The 20,791-nt window shown below is 38.8% G+C and overlaps 2 protein-coding genes and 1 long non-coding RNA gene across 5 annotated transcripts in view; 1 reads left to right on the forward strand and 2 right to left on the reverse strand.

Annotated features, from left to right (window-relative positions):
- FBXO5 (F-box protein 5) overlaps positions 1-3,638 on the reverse strand; it is an 8,862-nt gene extending 5,224 nt beyond the window's left edge. Inside the window, exon 1 of the mRNA XM_003204130.4 lies at positions 3,502-3,638. The gene's annotated coding sequence lies outside the window, so the exon portion shown is untranslated. The remainder of the gene's footprint in view (positions 1-3,501) is intronic.
- MTRF1L (mitochondrial translational release factor 1 like) lies at positions 1,553-16,796 on the reverse strand. 3 transcript variants are annotated; one of them, XM_003204131.4, is made up of 7 exons: positions 16,271-16,796; positions 13,761-13,840; positions 12,363-12,543; positions 7,092-7,255; positions 6,147-6,264; positions 4,209-4,345; positions 1,553-3,964 (listed from the first exon to the last, which is right to left on the reverse strand). In XM_003204131.4, the coding sequence occupies exons 1-7, from the start codon at positions 16,566-16,568 to the stop codon at positions 3,761-3,763; spliced, it is 1,182 nt and encodes a 393-aa protein (XP_003204179.1). In that variant the 5' UTR covers positions 16,569-16,796; the 3' UTR covers positions 1,553-3,760. The 3 variants fall into 3 exon arrangements, with proteins under 3 accessions (XP_003204179.1, XP_010705505.1, XP_010705503.1); XM_010707203.3 differs by having other exon boundaries at positions 12,363-12,518; positions 13,761-13,901; positions 16,271-16,403; XM_010707201.3 differs by having other exon boundaries at positions 13,761-13,901; positions 16,271-16,403.
- LOC104909721 lies at positions 16,495-17,098 on the forward strand. Its single transcript, XR_792550.3, has 2 exons — positions 16,495-16,627; positions 16,969-17,098. It is a non-coding gene; the product is annotated as an uncharacterized LOC104909721 (long non-coding RNA).
- Positions 17,099-20,791: the final 3,693 nt, after the last annotated feature.

Below are 20,791 nucleotides of genomic sequence, written 5' to 3' on the forward strand. Positions count from 1 at the left end.
GCGCGCTCCGCGGAGGTGTGGCCGCGAGCATCTCCCGCCCGGCCGAGCTCGCCCCTCGGTCCCGGCAGCGCGGGAGCCGCGTAGCGCCCTGTCTGTGCAAGCAGACCCTTCTTCCGGGCGCTGCTGCGCTCCTCCCCCGCCCTGTCCGCGTGGAGGGTCTCCTACTGCTTGCTTAAAAGAATGAGTCGCTGCTGTGACGCGTCTGAGTGCTACTGCCGCCTTCCTCCGTCTCCATTCATTTTCAAATGGATGTGTATGGGACAGTCACAGCATCTCTCTGCATGCATACGGTATGAATTCACCACCAATGAACAAGAGTTCCAGGGAAGAACGTGTTGCATGGTCAGCATACCTCGTCACCTCTCTTCCCCACCCCTGACACAGGGAGGAGAAGGATTTCTTTTAAAGTACAACGGGCACTAGTAATTGATGGCATCCTGAGAACAGAGTGGATGTAAGGAGGTACCCCACCACCGTTCCAGTGCCATCTCACAGTTCAGGAAAGCCACAGGTGCAGTGAGACTATGGGGGCTACTCCTCAAGTAATGCCTCCACGGCACCCAGAAAAAAAAAGCACCCACTGACATTCATTGATGCTTGCTGAACATTGACGGCCACCAACCAGTGGATGCGAGCACAGTGAGGGTTGAGTGGTGTGTTTCAGCAGTGGCAACAGCGAGTCACCTCTGCTGATGATTTTTACAAAAGCAGCATGCTGCCAAATGTGCATAGTTAATGGTGGTGACTATGTTGAAAAACTCTGTTTTGTAGCTCAGAATCTGCTCTATCAAATAGTGTTATTGTGTACTTTGCATCTACCATAGTTGCCCTGGAAATAAACAGGAGGCATAACTTGCGGAGCAACCTACATACAAATCCTGCATTAAAACAAATACAGAGTGTAAAAGAGACTTCAAACCTTTATGGTATAAAGTCTACACTGGCAGACCAGAGAGATCCCTACACTATGTTAAGCACACCCTGTACAGCACTCAGGTGTGTTCATTTTTAGATGCCTGTCAGCCACCTGCCAGAGTCACAGGGTCCCTGACTTTTCTCACGCTAGCCCCTGACCAAGCAATGAAGCACCCAGCATCTGCTTAGAAAACAGACAAGACCAGGGAGACTGTGGGCCTGGCAGAGGTGAACCAACAAGGACCCAGATGGAATATGAAAGGAGACCTTATGTTGGCAAAGACCTTAACACTCATGGGGTTCATGCAATAGTTCCAGAGCTAAGCCAGGCTGATGTCCCTTACGCACCTGGGAAAATACAACACTAGAGAGAAGGAATCTCAAACTCCTATCATCAACTGGTAGAATATAACCTGGCTTTAAACCAGGAAGAGTGCAACAATGGCTCTGTTTGCAGCACTGATGTGGTAGGAATAAAGACTTCAGTCTTAGATACTGCTCCAATCAATCTCTAAATATTTTACATACAAAGAGTGTGCCAGTAGATCTGCTGGTAAATCTAGACATAGGTAAGGTCTCACTTACCAACAGGAAATGTGTACCTCACCTAACATACACAAGCACTTCAACATCTTAGGGTAATATATACGACTTTAATTTGAATACTTGGAACGTGGTCTTTCTTACCATGCTATATTTGATATAAAACAAAGCTGATACTGAGTCAATACTTGTATTTGAAATGCATCCAATTCAAACTGCAATCTTAAAATGAAATGAACAACACAGTGGGATTGAATGTACTCTCAGCAAGTTCACTGATGACAGCAAGCTGAGTGGCACAGTTGAAACAACAGAAGGGAGGGACACCATCCAGAGGGACCTGGACACACACAGAAAGCAGGCACTCAAGAATCTGATGAGGTTCAACAAGGCCAAGTGCAAGTTGTTTCGCTTGGGTTGAGGCAATCCCAGATATAAGAATAGACTGGGAGCCAAACTCAAAAGCAGCTCTGCGGAGGATTTGGGGGTTCTATGGACAAAAAGCTGTACATGAGACAGCAGTGTGCTCTTGGAGCTCGGAAAGCCAGCTGCATCAAAAGAGGGATGGCCAGCAGGGAAAGAGCAGTGATTGTCTCCCTCTACTCTGCCCTTGTGAGGTTCTGTCTGGAGTAATGTGTACAAGCCTGTGGCTCCCAGCACAGGAGGGATGTGGAGCTGTCAGAGCAGGTCCAGAGGAGGCCACGAAGACAAACAAAGGGCTGGACCTCTCTTATGAAGAAAGGTCAAGGGAGTAGAGCTTGTTTAGCTTGGAGTAGGCTTGGGAAGATCTTATGTGGCTTTCCAGTATTTAAAGAAAGTTTACAAGCAGGACATGGACTGACATTTTACATGGTCTGATAGTGATAGGAGAAGGAGGAAAGGCTTTAAACTAAATGAAGGTTCATTTAAATTAGATGTTAGGAAAAAGTTTTTTTTTACTCAGAGGATGGTGACAAGCTGGAATGGGTTGCCCAGAGAGGTTCTGGATGCTCCATCTTTGGAGGGGTTCAAGGCCAGGTGGGATGGGACCCTGGGCAGCCTGGTCTAGTGGCTGGCAACACTACCATGGCAGGGGGTTGGAGCTAGACGATCTTTAAGGTCCCTCTAACTTAAGCTATTCTTTGATATGCTAAACTGATAATGATCAGTTTTGTTTTTTTTCCTCGTCAAATTTTATATAGCATGCTTAGCCATGTTTCTATAAGCTAACTGTAGCAAACTCCTGCATTTACTTATTTCTTACTCTAATTTCTTATGCTAATAAGTCTCAAAGTAAACAACAAAATTCATGGTAATATTTTCCTTAGGTTCTCATTTCTTATTTACTGGTACTCTGAATACATTCTGTGTGTGTATACACACATATATCTACAATGAATGATGGGCTAACATAGCATGAAGGCAGCAAGTTTTGTATTACCACAAATACTTAAGATTGTAAAATGCAGTCTTATTTAACCTCAGATAGGAATGTGTACCTGTATAAGTAGATGAAAAAGGCAGTTCTTATGCTTTGTACAAATGTTTTAAGACACTGTTAAACTGAACAGTTTAAAACAGTGAGCAGTCACTCATATTATGTAAACTTGAGAGGAAAAAAAAATATCAGTAAAATGTAGATCCAATTAAAAACAAAAGATAAACTGTCTAGAAATGGAGACTGAAATTGTATCAGCCTTCAAGACAGCCACCCAATTTTGTTGTTGGTTTTTTTTTTTGTTCTGACACAAGAACAGAAACATTCTTTTTAAAAAGAATTCATAAAACTAGTGACTTTTCTTTTAGAACTCTTGCTGGAACAAAGAATATTCCTATACAATTCTTTCTGCTTGATTTATAAGAACTCCCTCTTCCATACCACGTATAAGTAATTAACAAATCTGCAGATTAGTAGTGTATTAATTTATCACTTTCTTCATATTACTAAACAAAACAGGATTTTTTTTTTTTGTTATCTTGACTAAGCTATTTGATACTGTGGTGATGTTGAAACTATTGTTTGAACAAGACTTGGAACTAGAAAAGCTCATTTTTAATGCATACCTTTTGAGAGTGGTGTATCAGTATCTTCTCAGTGGAGAAGTTAAAAACTGCAGTTACATCTGGCCCAGTCAAATTACTTTAAGCACACTGCAGCAGCAACAAGGTGTTTTACTCAATCAGTAAAAATACTGTTTATCAGCCACGAGGAAACCAGCTTTCATTATCTGAAAAACAGTTCTGTTCTCTGAATGGTGCTCCAAGAAGTTCTTATGCAGGCGAGTATCTGTACCTGTAGACACGGCTTGACAAAGAGCAAGATTCATTTTTCATGTCCTGAAATAATTTCCATTAGAGATTCATAATTAGCGTATTCCTTCAGAGTTTGTATCATTTCATCTAGCATTTCTTCCCCTAACATGAAGCACTCAATATGATGCACTGATCTGCTTATCCTGTGGTCAGTAATCCGGTCCTGTGGAAAGTTGTATGTTCTGATCTTCTCTGATCTTCCTTTAGTTCCAATCTATCAAACAAGAAGAATCAGTTTACAACACGATTAAATGTCTTCTTGTAGGAAAGGTGAAATACCAATTAAGCATTTAAAATGAAAGTTTTCTCTTTCTCATAAATACATAGAATCCGTTATATAGTGCTTAGATTAGATAAGTAGTCACATTAATTGCTCTTAAACTTGTGAAAGAACACAGGAGTTAACCCCCGAGGAGTTAAATCATATAGAATTAAATCTTCACAAAATGAAAACTTACTTGAATCTTTCGAACACTGTTTCTCTTTTTGGTTTCTTCTTCTAGTTTGATGTTGTATAGTTTAGCACATAGCATTTGCATAGCCTTCTCTTTGTTTCTAATTTGAGATCTTTCTTGCTGACATTCAGATGCAACTCCTGCCAAAAATATAATGAGAATTAACACTAAACTGGAACATATATAAAAAAGAGTTTGCAATTTCTAGAGATTTTTATTATGAGGAAAAAAATGTATATTTGGACAAGGAAGGTAAAAGTCCAGGATCCTTCGTGTCTGATGATATTTTGGGACAGAACTGCCAAGTGCAGGCTGAGTTGTGTTTTAAGCTTTATGGCAGAAGAAAATAAATTTATTTTGGTATATTGAACAATGAAATAAGTGATAAACTTAAGAAGATATCTATAATTTTTTACCACAATTCTAGGAAATTTAGCAGTAAAATAGTAGTAATGTACACTAGATAGTGTCTATACAGAACATACAAAAAAAAAAGTATGGTTTCTTCTCAAAAATATACAATTCAAGTTAAGACAATAAATGAACAACCTAAGAAAAGAGCAGGAAAAGAAACGCAGGAAGAAGATGCTACAACCTAAGTTTCTATTATAAGTAACTCTGGTAAATTTACAATATACTGATACATAATTACTTGGCATTAATGTATGAAATACAAGTTTTGTTGTCTTAAATCAAACTTTAAAAACAACTTCTGGAGTCACAATGAAGACCTGCAAATGGACTTGGGATGACAGAAATTGAAAGTAAAAGAATACTTGTAAAGCAAGAGAGATTATGAAGATAAATAAGAAAATTTCAGATTAGGTGAAATGAACAAAAAAAAAAAACCAACACCAAAAAACAAAAAACTCAACACAAATACCCCTATGCAATATCCCTAGCACATAACCACACATAACCACAAAAAATAATTGTAATACATTTTAATATTTCTATTAAAAAAACTAATAACTGCCTTCAGCAACAGCTAAGACCATTTGCTGGTTTTTGTCCGCACATTTGGAAAAAGAACAAGACAATACAAAACTTCTGAGTACCTTTTTGTCACCGTATCTTAAGTAGAATTCTATCATCTTCGCTATTTACCTTCCACTTTACTGAGGTGATGCAACAAGTGTAGAGGGGATTTATGTATTCAATAAATACAAAGAAATGGGTGGCAAAAACCTGGATATGCAAAGATAAAGTGTACTCTGATTACTCTGTACTAGGATTACTCTGAGGCTGTAAAGCCTGACTAATGTTTGTGGTGGAGAAGAGGAAAAGTTAAAAAGCAATGAAAGTCAAGGCAGATGTTGTGGATTGCTCAAAAGGAGGTTAAAAGCTTAGAAACAGCAATAAAAGATATGATAGCTGACATCAGGTAGCATTTGAGGGTGTATCTTATCCCTCTTACATTTCCTAACCTGAGCCCTGGGGATGGGTGTTGTAATTATGTCTGTAATCCATGGGAAAGGAGCCAGAAGACAAATGGAAGCTGGCAACCTAAGTAGACTCTGCAACGGATGATACTTAAAACTTACTTACTTAATAAGGAAAAAGAGCAACCTCTCTTTCAGAGAACAATCAAGAAAAACTACGTCCTAAGATTTTAACCTCTGTTTTTCAGTTTCTTTTCCCTTAGTTGAAAGCTTAATATAAAACTTTTTCTTATAAATTGATTTGAATACTTCTTGATTGTGACACTTAATGGAAAAATGGATAGCTTACCTACTAAGGCCTTAACTACTACAAACGAGGGTAGGCACAAGACACCGCCTTTACAACATTATGGAAATTTTCTGCACAGACAAAAATAACATGAAAACTTTGCTCTTCAGTTACCCAGGTTTGAAACCGTTCTTTCAAATAAAACAGTACAAAGGCAATTATGACCGTATTTTTACAGTGTAGTTCTTGTACTAAGGAAAACTGAAGCACCTGTTGGAATATGAACTATCCGTACAGCACTGTCTGTGGTATTGACATGCTGCCCTCCAGCTCCACTAGCTCTCTTCGTTTCTATTCGCAAATCTTTTGGATTAATTTTCAGCTCCATCTGTCATGAGAGACAAAACGAAAAGAAGTCAAATATGCACAGTTGGTTTATTTTATAAAACATATTCAGGCAAGATCAAACTAATTTTTTTCCCCTAAAGTTTGAGTGGTAGCTCAGATCCACTTATAAAAAGCAGGGAAATCAAAGATAACCATCCATTAGCACTAATCTCCCCCCTCTTCTGAAAGTTCTGCACTCTCCCTCAGACAAGTTAAACAGTATTTGAACTTGACTAAATGGGTTTCAGATAAAAGAGAACATACTGACTTTGTTGGCACTGGAATGGGGTGGTGATCTCCGGGAGGAAGTAATGAAACAGCTTAGGGACAAGAAGAAGGAATAAAATATTTTGACAGTTTGCTAGAACAAACATCCAAAGTTTTAACTATTAGCTAATTATTTATAACCAAGCAAATTTGCTAAGGATGAATTGTCACTCACGCAATTTGGAAGGGGAAAATGAGGATACTATAAAAATAGGTAAGAGAGATGCTAAAACAAATATCTATGTCCTCTCTAAACTAAATCAGTCTTTTGCCACTGCATCCACTGAACATGCAAGGCACAGTTACAGTAAATTTTCAAGTGACAGTGAAGTGAACTGCCAATGAGTTTGAGATAACAATTATGATGAAATATAGAAATTATTTATTTCATTCCCCTAGGCAAAAAAAAGAAAAAAAAAAAAAAAGAACTTTTAGATTAAAAAGCAAAATCATAATTAAGACAGAACAACTAGTCAGAAAGAAAAGACTTTGGTATAAGCAATATGGCAAGTAAAAGCACTGCCTTATGGTAATATCTGTTATACTAAAAATAAACGTTACCTCAGTGGGTTGGGGTAATATTGCAACAGTCATTGTGCTGGTGTGAATGCGCCCTTGTTTTTCTGTCTTTGGCACCCGCTGAACACGATGCACTCCTCCTTCAAATTTCATGTACTTGTAAGCATCAAGGCCTGCAATACTGGCAACTGCATGTCTTAGGCCACCTTAAATAAAAACAGTTGTAAAAGTGTAAACAATATTGGCTACATGTTATTACATTTCAAGCACACTGAGACATCATTGTTGTTTATTTCTTAAAACTACGTATTTATCATTTTAATGCTTAGATAGAATTACAACAAAAATGTAAGAGAACTCAAAAACATACACACTCACACAATGTATCAAGTAAAGAAAAGTCAAGTTCTTCTAACAGAGTCCAATTAAATTTTTTATACATACATAAAAGGCTGTTTATGAGCCATGCACACAAACAATACTCCAACTATAGCAGAAATCTGACACCAATTGTAAGTTTATGTAAAGATCAAGTTTTGAAAACCACTTTCAGTAACTATATCAAATTCCTTTGAGTAGTATTTGAGAACCTCAACATGTAACGGATAAAGAAAAAAACCATCACAGTGAATCTGTGGACTTACTGTGGGACATCTGTTTTTTTAAAAAATTATTCTTCCCCATTCTCTTTTATGCCTCATCTTTGTTTTTCCATTTCATTTTAACTTTTTACTCCATTAGAATTAGCAGAGCTCCTGCCCCCTTACCCACATATTAAGCAAAACATTTGACAGCAACATACTGCAAGTTAGCACAGAATGTTCAAAATTGGAACTTTCAAACTAAGACCCAATACAATCAAGACAGAAAGGTTGTTGCAATGCTAGTTGATGGCATTCTTCCTCCTCCTTGTTTGCCAGAGTGCAATCCTTTCAACTGTGCTAGTATAATTGTTTGAAAGATTAGAGAACGGATGGCACTATAAGTGAATGTCACTATCTTCTTCTTTTTTTTTTTTTTTAAACCTGACCCTGCTTTGTTTTCTAATCCAAATCAGTTCCCAGATCCCATTCTCAGCAGAGCAGGTGGTGTGCCAAGGGAGATACTGAAAAAGAGAAAACCTTGAAAGAATATTGCTGTATGAAGTCTTTGAACGTGAAAGCACAGCCCAGGAAAATGAGAGGCACATACATACTTCTCAGAAATATCATCTTAGGCTCTCTAGGTTAAGGGACAAGGTAACAGCTTTATAAAAAATGAAAAGATGAAGAGAACATAGAATGTGATATCAATGCACAGTACAGAAGTCTGTCATCAGCCAGAATGCAGGCCAGGTTTTTCACTACTACTGCAAATGTTTTTGTTCTAAAGAAATTTAATGCTCCCTCCTGTCTTTACTGAAACATATTACTTTTTACAGTTAGGTTTGTCAAAATCAGCTGAAATTGCCTTTTTTCCTTACTTTCACCTCATTTTCATCCTTGTGAATTCTAAAATTTCACTCCCACCTGTAGAGATCTATATTACTTTCCAATCAAATGCATCACTCAATGCAAGCAGTTCTTGATTTATAGTTATTATCTACAACCAATTCTGTAAGACAAAACCATCACGATAAATACGACTCGAAAGCATGTATTTTCACAAATAAGAATATGCATCAAAAACTTCAGTTTAAATCAGCAAGGTACTCTCTAACAGTGCCATGAAATCTTAATTATTATGCAAACAGTATTCAAATAAACAAAATAACCCTTCTTGTAGAAGAAGAGATATATAACCTAAGCAATCTGTGTATTTGTTTGCAGTGCTAGAATTAAAACATACTTGCTCCTTTAGATGTAAAAGCAAGTACTAAAAAATAATAATAATAAAATCACAACAACAAAAAGATATAATAAGCATTTTCTGCACATGAGGAAAAAGCCAAGATGTAAAAATAACTTGAATGGCACTCTAGACAAAATTAATTATGTAATAAGCAGTTTATTGCAAAAGCTAATGTTCTGTCTTTTCTCCTTCACTTGTCCTGGCATTAGTACATCTACAACGGGTACAGTCTGCCTATCTGAGCTGCAGTTACATCTGTGGTATGTTCAGGAGACTTCAAGTCTGCAACAATGATTGTGCAACTGTGGTAATGTGGAGCTTAGTACAAGATGACAAGAAAGTAGTTTAAGACAGGTATTTATTTAGGTCATATTGCTTCAGATGCACTATTACCAATACACAGTAACTTCAGGTTTATCAAGAAACATAGTCAAATCCAATGAAATTCAAACAAACCTTCTACTCTTAAAAAAAAATAAAAAAAGTTGCAAACATTACTTAGGCCTGTCAAACACAACTAGCTCCTACTAACTTTTGCTTGCCTCTAACTAAAAACGTCCCTCTCCATTCTGTAAAGCCAAGGTGCAACAAACAAGGAGCTTGAGCTCTGTTAGTTCCCTTAGTCACCTTATATTCAGACCACAACAAGGTCTGATATCTCTGTTTTCACATGCTGCTATAGAGCAAGGAGTAGTGGATAAATAATACCATATGGGACTGTGCATTACTGTGCCTGTTAAACCTCAAATGTGCTATTTCTCAGAGTCATTTCTGGTGGTGTGTCTAAAATGTAAGTTAAGAGTGGATTCAGACTAATTCTTAGCTGCAGCCATGCTTAACATTCACCTTATTAACCTGTTCACGTTTAGATTCTGGAGCTCTTTGAAATGAGGAAGCTTAACCTGTTAGTACAGGACCTTGTTTTTGCAGTCTACAAGAATTCAGTGTGGATGGGATATAACCACCAGCCATACCACTGAATATCTTTAACTTGCTTCTTAATAAACACAGGACCTAATGAATTGTATAGGAATGTGGTGGCTGTGCCATCTACAGTGGCTCTACCTTACAATGATGCGTGTGCGGTCATAAAAACGAGTATGGTGAGAAAATGCATTGTAAGAGGCAAACAAAGAATAAGGCTGTTTTTTTTTCCCTGCAAATTTATATTCCTCCTTCCCTAAATATTCATCTCATTGTATAGGCAAGCCCTCAGCAAGTCAAAGCAGTTCTGACATGTATCTAACCCCATTAAACAAGAAGCTTCAATAAGAAAAAAAAATGGCTAGATATGTATTAATTTATGACTCTGATTTCCAATTTCAGGCACTGAAAAGAATACTTCTGCAGGTTTGTGTTCGTTATCTAAGAATCGAGCTTTCACCAAGAGGGCAGTCAAGCACAACTCCCTTTCTCTTGTAATCTCAGGGCTGCTAGTTGAGTCAGATCTGCCTTAACTATCCAGTAACAATAGGTAGCTTTCAAGCCAAATCAGCATATTGATCCAATTAGCACTGCGGCCCCAAAACCACTAAAGCAGAGACACAAGAGAGATTTAAAGTTGGCAGCTGGCTAGAAAGTGGGACTGCCCCTATTAAAGCTGATTTCCTCCTTAAGTCCCACTTCTTGAGGTATGAAATAAACAAAACTCATCCCTTTCCCTCATATCGTTTATACTCATCCAACCTGTACCGTGCTGATTCAATTTGCTTTTAAAAGAAAGTAAGTTTCTGTCATTGCAGAAGCTAGTTCAGTTTCTGATGAAGTACTGATGGAAGAGAGATTAGTTGTTCTGTTGGATTACATCCTGTAACTTCCCAGCTTTTCCAACTACATCTTCAATGTTTCTCAAGCAAGCTGTTTTCCTTGTTTTTCTTTCCTCGATTAAAACAAAATTTTTAAATGATTATTTTTCATGTTGTCCATTACTTTTTATTAATACCTATTTATCAGAAGAGTTAATAAGAACATAATTAAAACTATGAACTGTTTGTAGCTACAAAAAAGAAAAAAGGATGCTGATGAAAGTACAAATAGTTTCAAGCTACTAGTTGCAAACTGTGCAAGCACTCATCTACCAATCCATTCCCACTGTAAAATACACATTACTGCCACAGCAAAATATAGGTTACCAAAATACACTAGCTTTATTTACCACACTATGCATAACAGCAAGGCTGCAGATCTGTCAACACAGTCTTAGCAGGTCCAGCCTGCTAAGAACTGTGACTAGCAATTTGTCAAAAAATGTGGTCCCTACCACCACTCATGCACACCATCATATTTAGGACTGCAGTTAACCTGAGCTCACTGAACCTTTGACTGCTGAAAGGAGATGAAGTCACATTTTTCTGCCTCCACTCTCTCCATGAGTATTTCTCTTTCCCTCTGTTGTACTGGATCACTTGAAAACTGATCAATTTTTGTATGTAGCTTGTCTGCTGAATTAACTTGGTAATGAGACTTTCAGCAACAATGGAAGTGTCAGTGCAGAAAAGTCATGCAGAGACAGCAGCCTGATTTTTGTGAAACAAATTTACACACCAGCTGGTACAATCAGTAGATTAATGTTCCTGCCTCTGTTTGTTATGTAAACCTACCATGCTCTCTTTCTGTAAACACACTGCTCCCAGAGATGCAGAGAATCAACTTAACAGCTCCTCATCACCAAATACACCAAAAGTTTCTAATCTCCTTGCATTCAGCTACAAGATGTTCTTTATTTTATGCTATTTATTTTTATCGAGGCACCTCTTTTCACTAGCGTCATTAAGGTGAAAAACTGATAGGTTACATTTTACTCAAAGGCTTTCTTAGGCGATCATATGTTTTAGTTCTCCTCTCAAAGTTTCAACAACTCCCTCACTTTGTGTATCCATTAGCTGTTACATGAGCTATATCCAAACATCTCCTTTCCTTATACAATCCTCAACAGACATTACTTTAAAAAATTCAAGGTATTTTGGATTAAATGCAAAGAATCCTTTTAATAGTTTTCCTCTCTGCCAAAAAACCCATAATAATAAATGGGCTTCCAATTCGCCTTTAAACCAACCTATAAGCACAAGCTGTTTGCATTTTTAAGTAAATAGAACAGCATATCAAGATAAAATAAAAAAATATATATTTATTTTTACAAACACAGGTTATATAAAACTAAAACGTAACAGCATGACCTTCTGAATTTCTTATCTGCAAGCACTTAGTTTTATTTCTGGTTTTTTTGAAACTACTGAAAGAATTTTTTTTTAGTATGTTACTATTTTAATAGCACTTCTCAAGTGGGATATCACTCATATCACTCTCAAATACAGAAGCTGAAGAAAACTGTACCCAGACATTCAATCTCTGCTTCTAAATATAATTTCACAGAAATCAGTTTCCTGTAGACAGGAAATTCATATGGCATAAGAATGAATTTTTCAGCTTAAATTAGAAAGTTATAAACAATTACAACCCTTTTTTTTTTTTTAAGTTACTGACCTATTTCACTGGGAAAATATTCTAATATTTCAAATTTCCACTTTTTATAGGCAGCGTATCGTCGATACATATCAAATATCTCTGAAGTGAACAGCATCGCTTCTTGTCCTCCGACTCCAGCAGTTACTTCCATGACAAGATCACTGTTTGTTTCTTCTGAAGGAATCAAAAGCAATACTATCTGTGAATGCAAAAACACTCATCTAAGATCTCCCCCTTCAATCCAGGACTGATAATGTATAAAATGACATGCAATAACTTATCTACTCTCAATTCTCCTGCATTAACTCACAGACGCTCCAGAGGGCTGTCTGCTCAGTGTCTTCTGACAACCCTTGAATTAATACACATGAATTGGGAGGGGAGGATGCTGCATTCCAAAAAGCCTCCCTGTGTCTGCTTGCAGAAACAAAAGATTTCTTTCAAAGACCCACAAAAGTTCATAGAACTTTTTATCAATTAGAAGCGCTGCACTGGTTGGACACCATAGGATATATAATAATTCTTGCAAGAAAACAAAGCTTCTCCATTCCCATCAGATTCCTTCTTAAACCAATATCAACTTCAGAACTAAGAAGATACTCTGGATTACATTTCAACACCAATTCAGCTATATTATTTTTATTTATTAAATGCGAGATGGCTTTATTGATCTGTTGGATACAGATACACCAGAATATTAGAACCAAAAACTATATAATAGTTCTGAAGGATTGATTAAAAGTCTGTATGATTTATAAATAATTTTTGATCATCCTTCTTTACTAGTACTAGGTGATGTCTCTTTCTACTTCAGCTTTCCCTTTCTTCTTTTAGCATATATCATAAATAGCTACTAACAAATAAATATCTATTTTTTAATAATATGACTGTTTTACTGCTGCCAAAGGAATAAAGAATGTGAGTTACAGCCTATTTCTACTGACAGCCAGCCAGCTTCTAGTTTGCCAGTAGCATTAGGAACATGTTAGCAGTTTACATAAAGGTAACTATTTGATACAAATATCCATAGATACTATGTAGAACCTATACAAGGTAGCAGTCTAAAGCAGTTACGTAGTATTGCACTATTTTTTTCAAAGCCACATCATGCAAGTTGAAAGTTCCTAACCAATAACAAGCTGAACTCCCACAAAGGTACACCCAGAAGAGACAAACTACAGCACCTACCTATCAGGATGAACTGATAAAAAGAATTCAGCCATAGACTATCTATATACAATCTACATTTTCCATTTTCCTTAGGTAACAGACACTAGTTGAGGAGTACAGCTGGCAGAAGTTGGGAGGGGGAAAGGAAAAGAGTTCATCATACATATCTTATTTAATGAGAAGACAACGTGGCTTTGCTAACTTAGGAATGGCAAGGAAATAACAAGCTTTCAGAGGCAATCTAACCTGGTGTTTCAGTTCAGCTATCTCTTCTTCACAGGAAACGATTTCCCTTTCTGCAAGTTTCCGCAGATCTTCACTCTCATCTGGAATATTTGAGTATGGTTAATCCTCAGACTTAAACCAGTGGCACTCTCAGAAAACCTTCTGCAAAATAACCATGTGAAGAACTTACTCTACAAAATAAACAAAATCACATCAAATCTGTCAGAAAATGTGATTAATATTATGATCTAGAACAATGACAAACAGTATCTATCGTTCCAGTGAGATGTTTCTACACCTGAAATACAAGAAATCCCACTTAGGCATAAGAAAAAAAACATAATATACTGTAATGGTAGCCAAAAGCTGGAGAAGGTTGCCCAGGGATGTTCAGGGGTCTCACCCTTGGAGACAGCCAGACCCAAACTGGACATGGCCCTGGGCTATGTTTGACTGCTCTGGGGAGTGGGCTGAGCCACTCCCTGAGGGGCCTTCCCACCTCAGTCATCCCAGGATCCTGGGGAACACCCTCTTGTATTTCACTATGATAGGGACATCAAGGATCAAAGGGTAGGGGAATCCCACAATTAACAGGTCATTAAAAGTACTACTGCTGTATCTAAAAATTGCACATTTTTAGGTGCAATTCACATACTGAAGTAGCAGTAACTTCAAGTACTCTATCTGTAAGAAGTTATTGTAAGGCAGCTGCAGAATTTCTAACACATTGCTGAAAGACATAAATATTCAAGAGTCCTCACATAAGAGGAACTTGTAATTTTAAGATGATACTTGACTGATCAACACTAATGGTTTACAGTTAGACTTATTTTCCTGTGCTACTGTATAAATATGCTAAGATGTCCCTTCCTCCCACTCTCTGGTCAATATCAAACTTCAGACTTAAACAAAATACAGCTTAAACTACTTCTGACCTGTAGTAATTCAGCTCACTTGCCCAAAAGAAAACAAATAAACCCCCCCCAAAGGAGTAAATTACATACATAATGAAAGGGTGTGGAACACAAGGACAGAATTTCACAGTCAATGGTACAAGACCAAAAAGAACGATGCCAGCCACCATCTCTTTGTGCTCAGCTGAGTCTGGAAGGTTCCCTCACATCAAATACACACCTTTTCAGTACTGTGATTCATGTTAGCGATTGACTACATTTTAAAAGAAATTTTGTTGTCTTTAAAGATCACATTTAATATCTGGGGATTATTTTTTTCCAAATCACTTCTGCAAAAAGGGGAGGAAAAGAAAAAAAGCACGTGTAAATTGGTTTCAATAACAAGTATGCTTTACTTACATCTGGCAAGAAGCACATGTGGCTGAGTGGCTGATGAACTGTGACACCTTAAACACACTAAGTTGGTCACCTGCATCCATCTACTTCTTCGTTTTAGACTGACTACTGTCTGATCAAGGTCTAGCGATAGGGCCAACAGAATCAGATATTCACTAAATAATTGTGAAGAGCATCCTATTTCATAGCACAGTTGCATATTTTAATATACAAATGTAAAATAAGCTCTAAAATCACTTAAGAGACATACGGTCTGATTTTTGGGTGGCCCTGTGTGGAGCCAGGAGTTGGACTCGATGATCCTTGGACAGTGATAGGAAAAGGGGGAATGATTTTAAACTAAGACGGGAGGTTTAGGTTAGATATTAGGAGGAAGTTTTTCACACAGAAGGTGGTGACACACTGGAAAAGGTTGCCCAAGGAGGTTGTGGATGCCCCATCCCTGGAAGCATTCAAGGCCAGGCTGGATGTGGCTCTGGGCAGCCTGGTCTGGTGGTTGGCGAGCCTGCACATAGCAAGGGGGTTGAAACTAGGTGATCATTGCAGTCCTTTTCAACCCAGGTCATCCTATGATTCCATGATGATTCTATGATCCTTATGGGGCCTTTTCAATTTCATATATTCTATGATCCTATTATATGGAAAAAATTTTAAGGATGAGCTGCAGAAGTGCTCATAGTGACCGACCAAACCCTTATGGTCTTTGCTTAAGGTCAACATCGGGTTGAAGGGAAGGGTTCAGAAGGGAGACAAAAATCCTTTGCTCTATTTCCACATAACGAAAACTAACAGCTTTTGGCCAACTAATAACTTTTCCAATGGAAGCATTTCCCTTTTTTTCACTCCATGCCGGAAGAGAATGAGCGGAGGAGAAAAAAGGAAAAACATTTTCCTTTCCTTTCCAACGTTAGTCATCTCCTCCAGCCAAAGCAATGAGAGCTTTAGCGCTACTGTGCGGCCCCGAGCGCGCCCCCGCGGAACGGCACGCAACCCACGCATGCGCAGTCGATACCCTTTCACGTCGGCAGTGCTACTCATTCGTTTGCACCCGCCCCCTCTGGGAGGCTACCCAATCACGCCAGGTTATGCAAATTATACCCCGCAACGCCCACGAGGCCCCATGCACTTCAGCACGCCCCTCCCATGCAGACCTCTCTCCTCCCCTCCCCGTCGCGGCGGCCCTGAGGCGGGACGGGGCACAGGCCTTTCGACGCGCCTCACCTTGTAGTGCCAGCTCCCGCGTGTCTCGCAGCTCCCGTTCCTTGTCACGCAGCCGCTGGATCCGCGCCGCCAGCTCCGTCCCTGCCTCGCCCTGCACCCGCGCCTCCAGGAGGCGGCTTAAGGAGGGGATGGCGAACAGTTCGTCTAAGCGAGGCCGGGCGCTCAGCCCACGCCGCGGCTGCTGCGGACGTATTGCCGCCGCGCTGCCCCTGTCGGACACCGCTGGGTAGCTGCAGGCAGGCAGTGCGGTTGCCCGGCAGCTTCGGGCCGCGCGGAGAGCTCGCGAGAATAGCCGCATACCGGCTGAGGACCGCTCCGTGCGCTCACCCTTTCTTTCGGCAGCCCACCTCGCCGGAGGTAACCGAAGGCGCTCGGCTGTTTCCCTTCCGGGTTTCCGGAAGCTGCCGAAGAGGCTCGGCCCCGATATCAGCCATCGGGGCTCCGGTGGCGGAAACGAACGAAGGGATTCGACTCCCTTCGTCTCGTGGAGGGGGACTGCGCTCTCTGATTGGCCGGCGCTGACAGTGCGCGCAGTGGGGGCTGGGTCGCTTTGAGCTGAGTTCGGAAAGTGTACTGGAGAATATAGGTTATTGTAAAAATATGCAACTGGCCATAAAACTTTATTAGGCAGTAGTTTATGTTCCGGCCGTCGAAGTCAGATCTTCGCCATTCTTCCATTCTTGTTTGTGTCTTAACAGAAAGACGTAACCGTACTTCACAAGTGAACTCCCCTGGTGGGATAGCAGTAACCGCATCGTTGTACGTGAATAAATCGTCATCGTCATGAGTGTCAATGCACCGCTTTGAATAAAGCTCTATGACAAAATATGCTATGACAGTAGTGTAGAGTTAACTTTACTGGAAGTAAATATAGAAGTAAGCTGGACAGTGGTGCACAGTGCAGCCTGGTTATTGTGGGTCCCAGTGACAGCAAACCACTGCCACCCACCCATGCAGCTCCCCAAGTTGTGACAGGTGGATTGTATCCCTATTTTAAATGGGAAAGATGTAATCCCACTGGGTGACAGATTGTGGGTAAAGGAAGGGGCAAAACCTGGCTTTTGGCATAACACAAGTAGTTGTTTCCCAAAAGTGCAATTCTAGTTCATGTTGGTGCCACTGCTGCGTTGTTCTTTTGTCTTGCGAAAAACACACCTGCTGCCAAAGCCCTGAGGTCTGAGGTGGACAAGGTGGACTGAAGTTTCGCCTCTGCAATGTGTGCTCAGGACAGAGGTGTACAGGGCTGGGCAGCTGCAGCTGTATCCCAAGCTGCTCCAAAGGGGTGCTTCTGGGCATTTACAGACAAAGCAGTGTTTTGGAGTTGGTAGTTAGACATGGTTCAAAGCAACGTGTGGAAGACACATAAAGGGCTTTTGCAGCAATAGTTTGAGTATGGAAACTTCTTGCTCCTTAATGCAGTAAGACCAGATAGCTACTCTTACAAAGGCCTTCTCACCTCTTTTATATGCTATTCACATATGGGCAAATGGTCGTTGTGTTCACTACTGATGCAAGTCTGGCATCAGGTGACAGTTCAAACCCCATTTATTTAAGTCATGATGAAGGTCTTTTGTTGGTTTAGATCATAGCCTAGCAGACACTTCTGCGTACTTTTAATTTAAAAGAGGATATAATTAATGTGTGATTTCTATCAACTCTCTGTGAGTCTCTGATTCTGTGGCGCTGTGAAGGGTTTTGTGGGTTCCACTGACTCTTTGATGAGTCTGAGACAGTGTGGACACACTTCCAGGGCATTCTGCCCTGCCTGGGCTGGCCAGCAGGCACTGAGGTCTCCTCCATACATATGTGTCTTCAAACTAACTTAGATACTTTTGGTGTTATCTGTGGTTTTATTTTATCCTGGGCATCTCAAACCACTTTCAGCTCAGATGCACATCACTAAGTTGAATGTGTGCAAAATACAACATATACTCAAGTATCTTCAAAACCTGAGGGTCTTACGAGTGTCCCCACATGCTCTGCTTATTTGTGTCTATTTGGCATTCTGCTCTGTTTGACAGAAAAGCTGGAACACGAGACAAAAATGACAAAAAAATAACTCACATTCCGTAGTGCTATATACATTTTCATGAAAAACTGAAATACAAGTTAAATACATACTTATTTTATTCCAGGCTATAGAATAAGTGTATTTAGGCAGTTTTTCAAAGTGTATTGTACACTGCATGCACAATAAATCAGTTTAATAGCTTGACTGTTTTACATTTTGTGTTCAAAGAACTGCATGACAGGCAATGAGATCATGTTATGGCACAAGTTGTTGTCCATTTGGACTATATTCATTTTTTCATAGCATTTTGGGAAACCCATACTGATAGATGAATTGTCTATTAATCATTTTAATATGAGCATTGGCTCCAAGAAAGAAACTTCATACAAGTTATGTTCAATTTATAAACCCCTCCAAATAGAGGATTTAAGACAAGAAATTTTGAACGTGATTTCATTGCAGTATTACACTGAAGACTGGTGTAATATTTGTCAAAATCGTGTAACAGTTTCCAAATACAGGTTTTGGAATCTTTAGCTAGAAATCCAGGTAATATTTTAGGGCCCACACAGTTAGCTTTAAAAATGTCCTTGAAAGGATGACTTGTCTTTTTTGACAAGAACTTCTACCTATGTGAAATATCTTATAAAGATAGCTTATGACTAGCAGGTCACCATCAAATAGTAACATTAAGAATATGTAAGTCTACATTCGTAAAGGCTTTTGCATGCAGTTTTGTCTTACACATTGTTTATATGTGTGAACCAAATGTTTGTGCCTCAAACACCAACCAACTTGAAATTACACTATGTAAGTATATACATACATGATGCTGTATATGTTTAGTATCATAGTAAATATAACTGGTATTAAATGATACTAGACATATGTAGGACCATAGTTAAATTCCAGTTAAGAAAAAAAGCCAGAAAAAAATCATTCTTCTAACAGTATTTCACAGTAGAAGGAGGCAGTCCTTTCTCACTGACTTCCCCCCCCTCAGGATTTGTAAACATCATAGCTATTACTCTATCGGTATAATAATTGAATATTTTATTCATAATGGCAAGTAACTAACCAACATGAATAAAGTTGTCATAACACAATAACACTTTCAGACAAAACAGTTATTTATTAAAAGAAACATTTATAAATACTTTGTCTTGCATTTTAAACTACATTTTCATAAATAACAATATTTAAAAGTGCTGAATATGGTAGGATAGTCAGCAACGCCACTGTAAACAGATTTGTTTTCCACTTTGCAGATTTTTTTTTTTAGATCCCATTCTGTCAAACACTACAACAGTTAAAATAGTTGCATAGGGAATAGAGAATAGCCCTTTTAATCATCTCCTGAATTCTATATAAATTACAAAACCAAATGAGTTTAAGAAACAGTTTGTTAAATTGTTCTTATATATCCAAAAAAAGCACGCAGGTTTCAAGTAAAAAGAATGACTAAAAAATTCCCCAACTTGCTATTTGAAGCATGTTCAATAAATTAAGAGGAAAAAAAGAGAGAGAGAGGTAGTAAAATAAAGGAAAAAATAAGCCCCAGGAAATAAACTAATACCTGTTTCCTACCAGCTACTGTGTAGAGCCAGAGCAGCCTCGGCAGCAGCGATTTCAGCAAGAGCTGGCACCAAGGAATAGCTTGCTGGTTGGAGCCAAGTTTGCTGGGGCCAGATTTCACTTAGTTACACAACTGTAAAACCTTTTGGACCCATCAAAAGCAATGGGAGTACGTTGTGTTTAGTCCTAGGAAAGTGAGAAGAACCTTGCCTCTAAAGTATTAGTACAAGACCAGAGCTGACAGTGTTAAATATATATATATACAAACATACATATATATATTTAACTAGCATTCAAAACAATCTTATGGTTTATCTTTAGCAGTTTGTGAGGGATGTGAACACGCATTTGTCTCATATATGGTAGGTATGACAATGTTGCTTTTTTAAGTTCCAAGTCGTTCTCTCTTTAAACATCAAAATGCATCCTAAAATTGGACATTTTTGGATAAAAAGGCCAAGCAAACACCTACTAAAACCACCATGGCAGAAAAGTGATTGGAGAACTGCGCTGCATTACCTCTCATTTAGGGCTCAATACAGGATCTCTACCCAGGAAAGACACCCATTGAGTTTCAGTAGACATTTTGCTTGGGTAAGAACTGCAGATTTAGGAGCCCTTGAAATTTGGTTTAATATTACACTCCAAACTCCTTGTTCTCAAGGAGTTACTCAAAATCAATGAGGCCAGAAGTCTTCTTTAACCCACCGCCTTGTAAAACATTACTTTGTAAAACATTACTTTGCTTAAAAACATTTTTTGACTGGATTTAGCCTTCAAAAAAAAAAAAAAAAAAAGAATCTTACAGGACAGAAGGACAGATGCAATTCATCAAAATGTTCTAAAATGCTCTAAAATGCTACATGTAGGCAATTTTTTATTAAATTTCTTTATTTAAAAAAGAACTAAATTATCAAGCTTTCTGTGTTTGTTCT

The sequence above is a fragment of the Meleagris gallopavo genome, chromosome 2 (genome assembly GCF_000146605.3).
Source record: "Meleagris gallopavo isolate NT-WF06-2002-E0010 breed Aviagen turkey brand Nicholas breeding stock chromosome 2, Turkey_5.1, whole genome shotgun sequence".
In the NCBI taxonomy this organism is placed as follows: Eukaryota; Metazoa; Chordata; class Aves; order Galliformes; family Phasianidae; genus Meleagris; species Meleagris gallopavo.

Bases quoted from the DNA above. Each gene is read 5' to 3' on its own strand.
- MTRF1L (XM_003204131.4), bottom strand. From the start codon at position 16,568: ATGCGGCTATTCTCGCGAGCTCTCCGCGCGGCCCGAAGCTGCCGGGCA. The intron at 6,265-7,091 runs GTAACGTTTATT...CTCTCATGACAG, and splicing joins TATTACCCCAACCCACTGAG to ATGGAGCTGAAAATTAATCC. The intron at 3,965-4,208 runs GTAAGTTTTCAT...CTTGTTTGATAG, and splicing joins ACAGTGTTCGAAAGATTCAA to ATTGGAACTAAAGGAAGATC.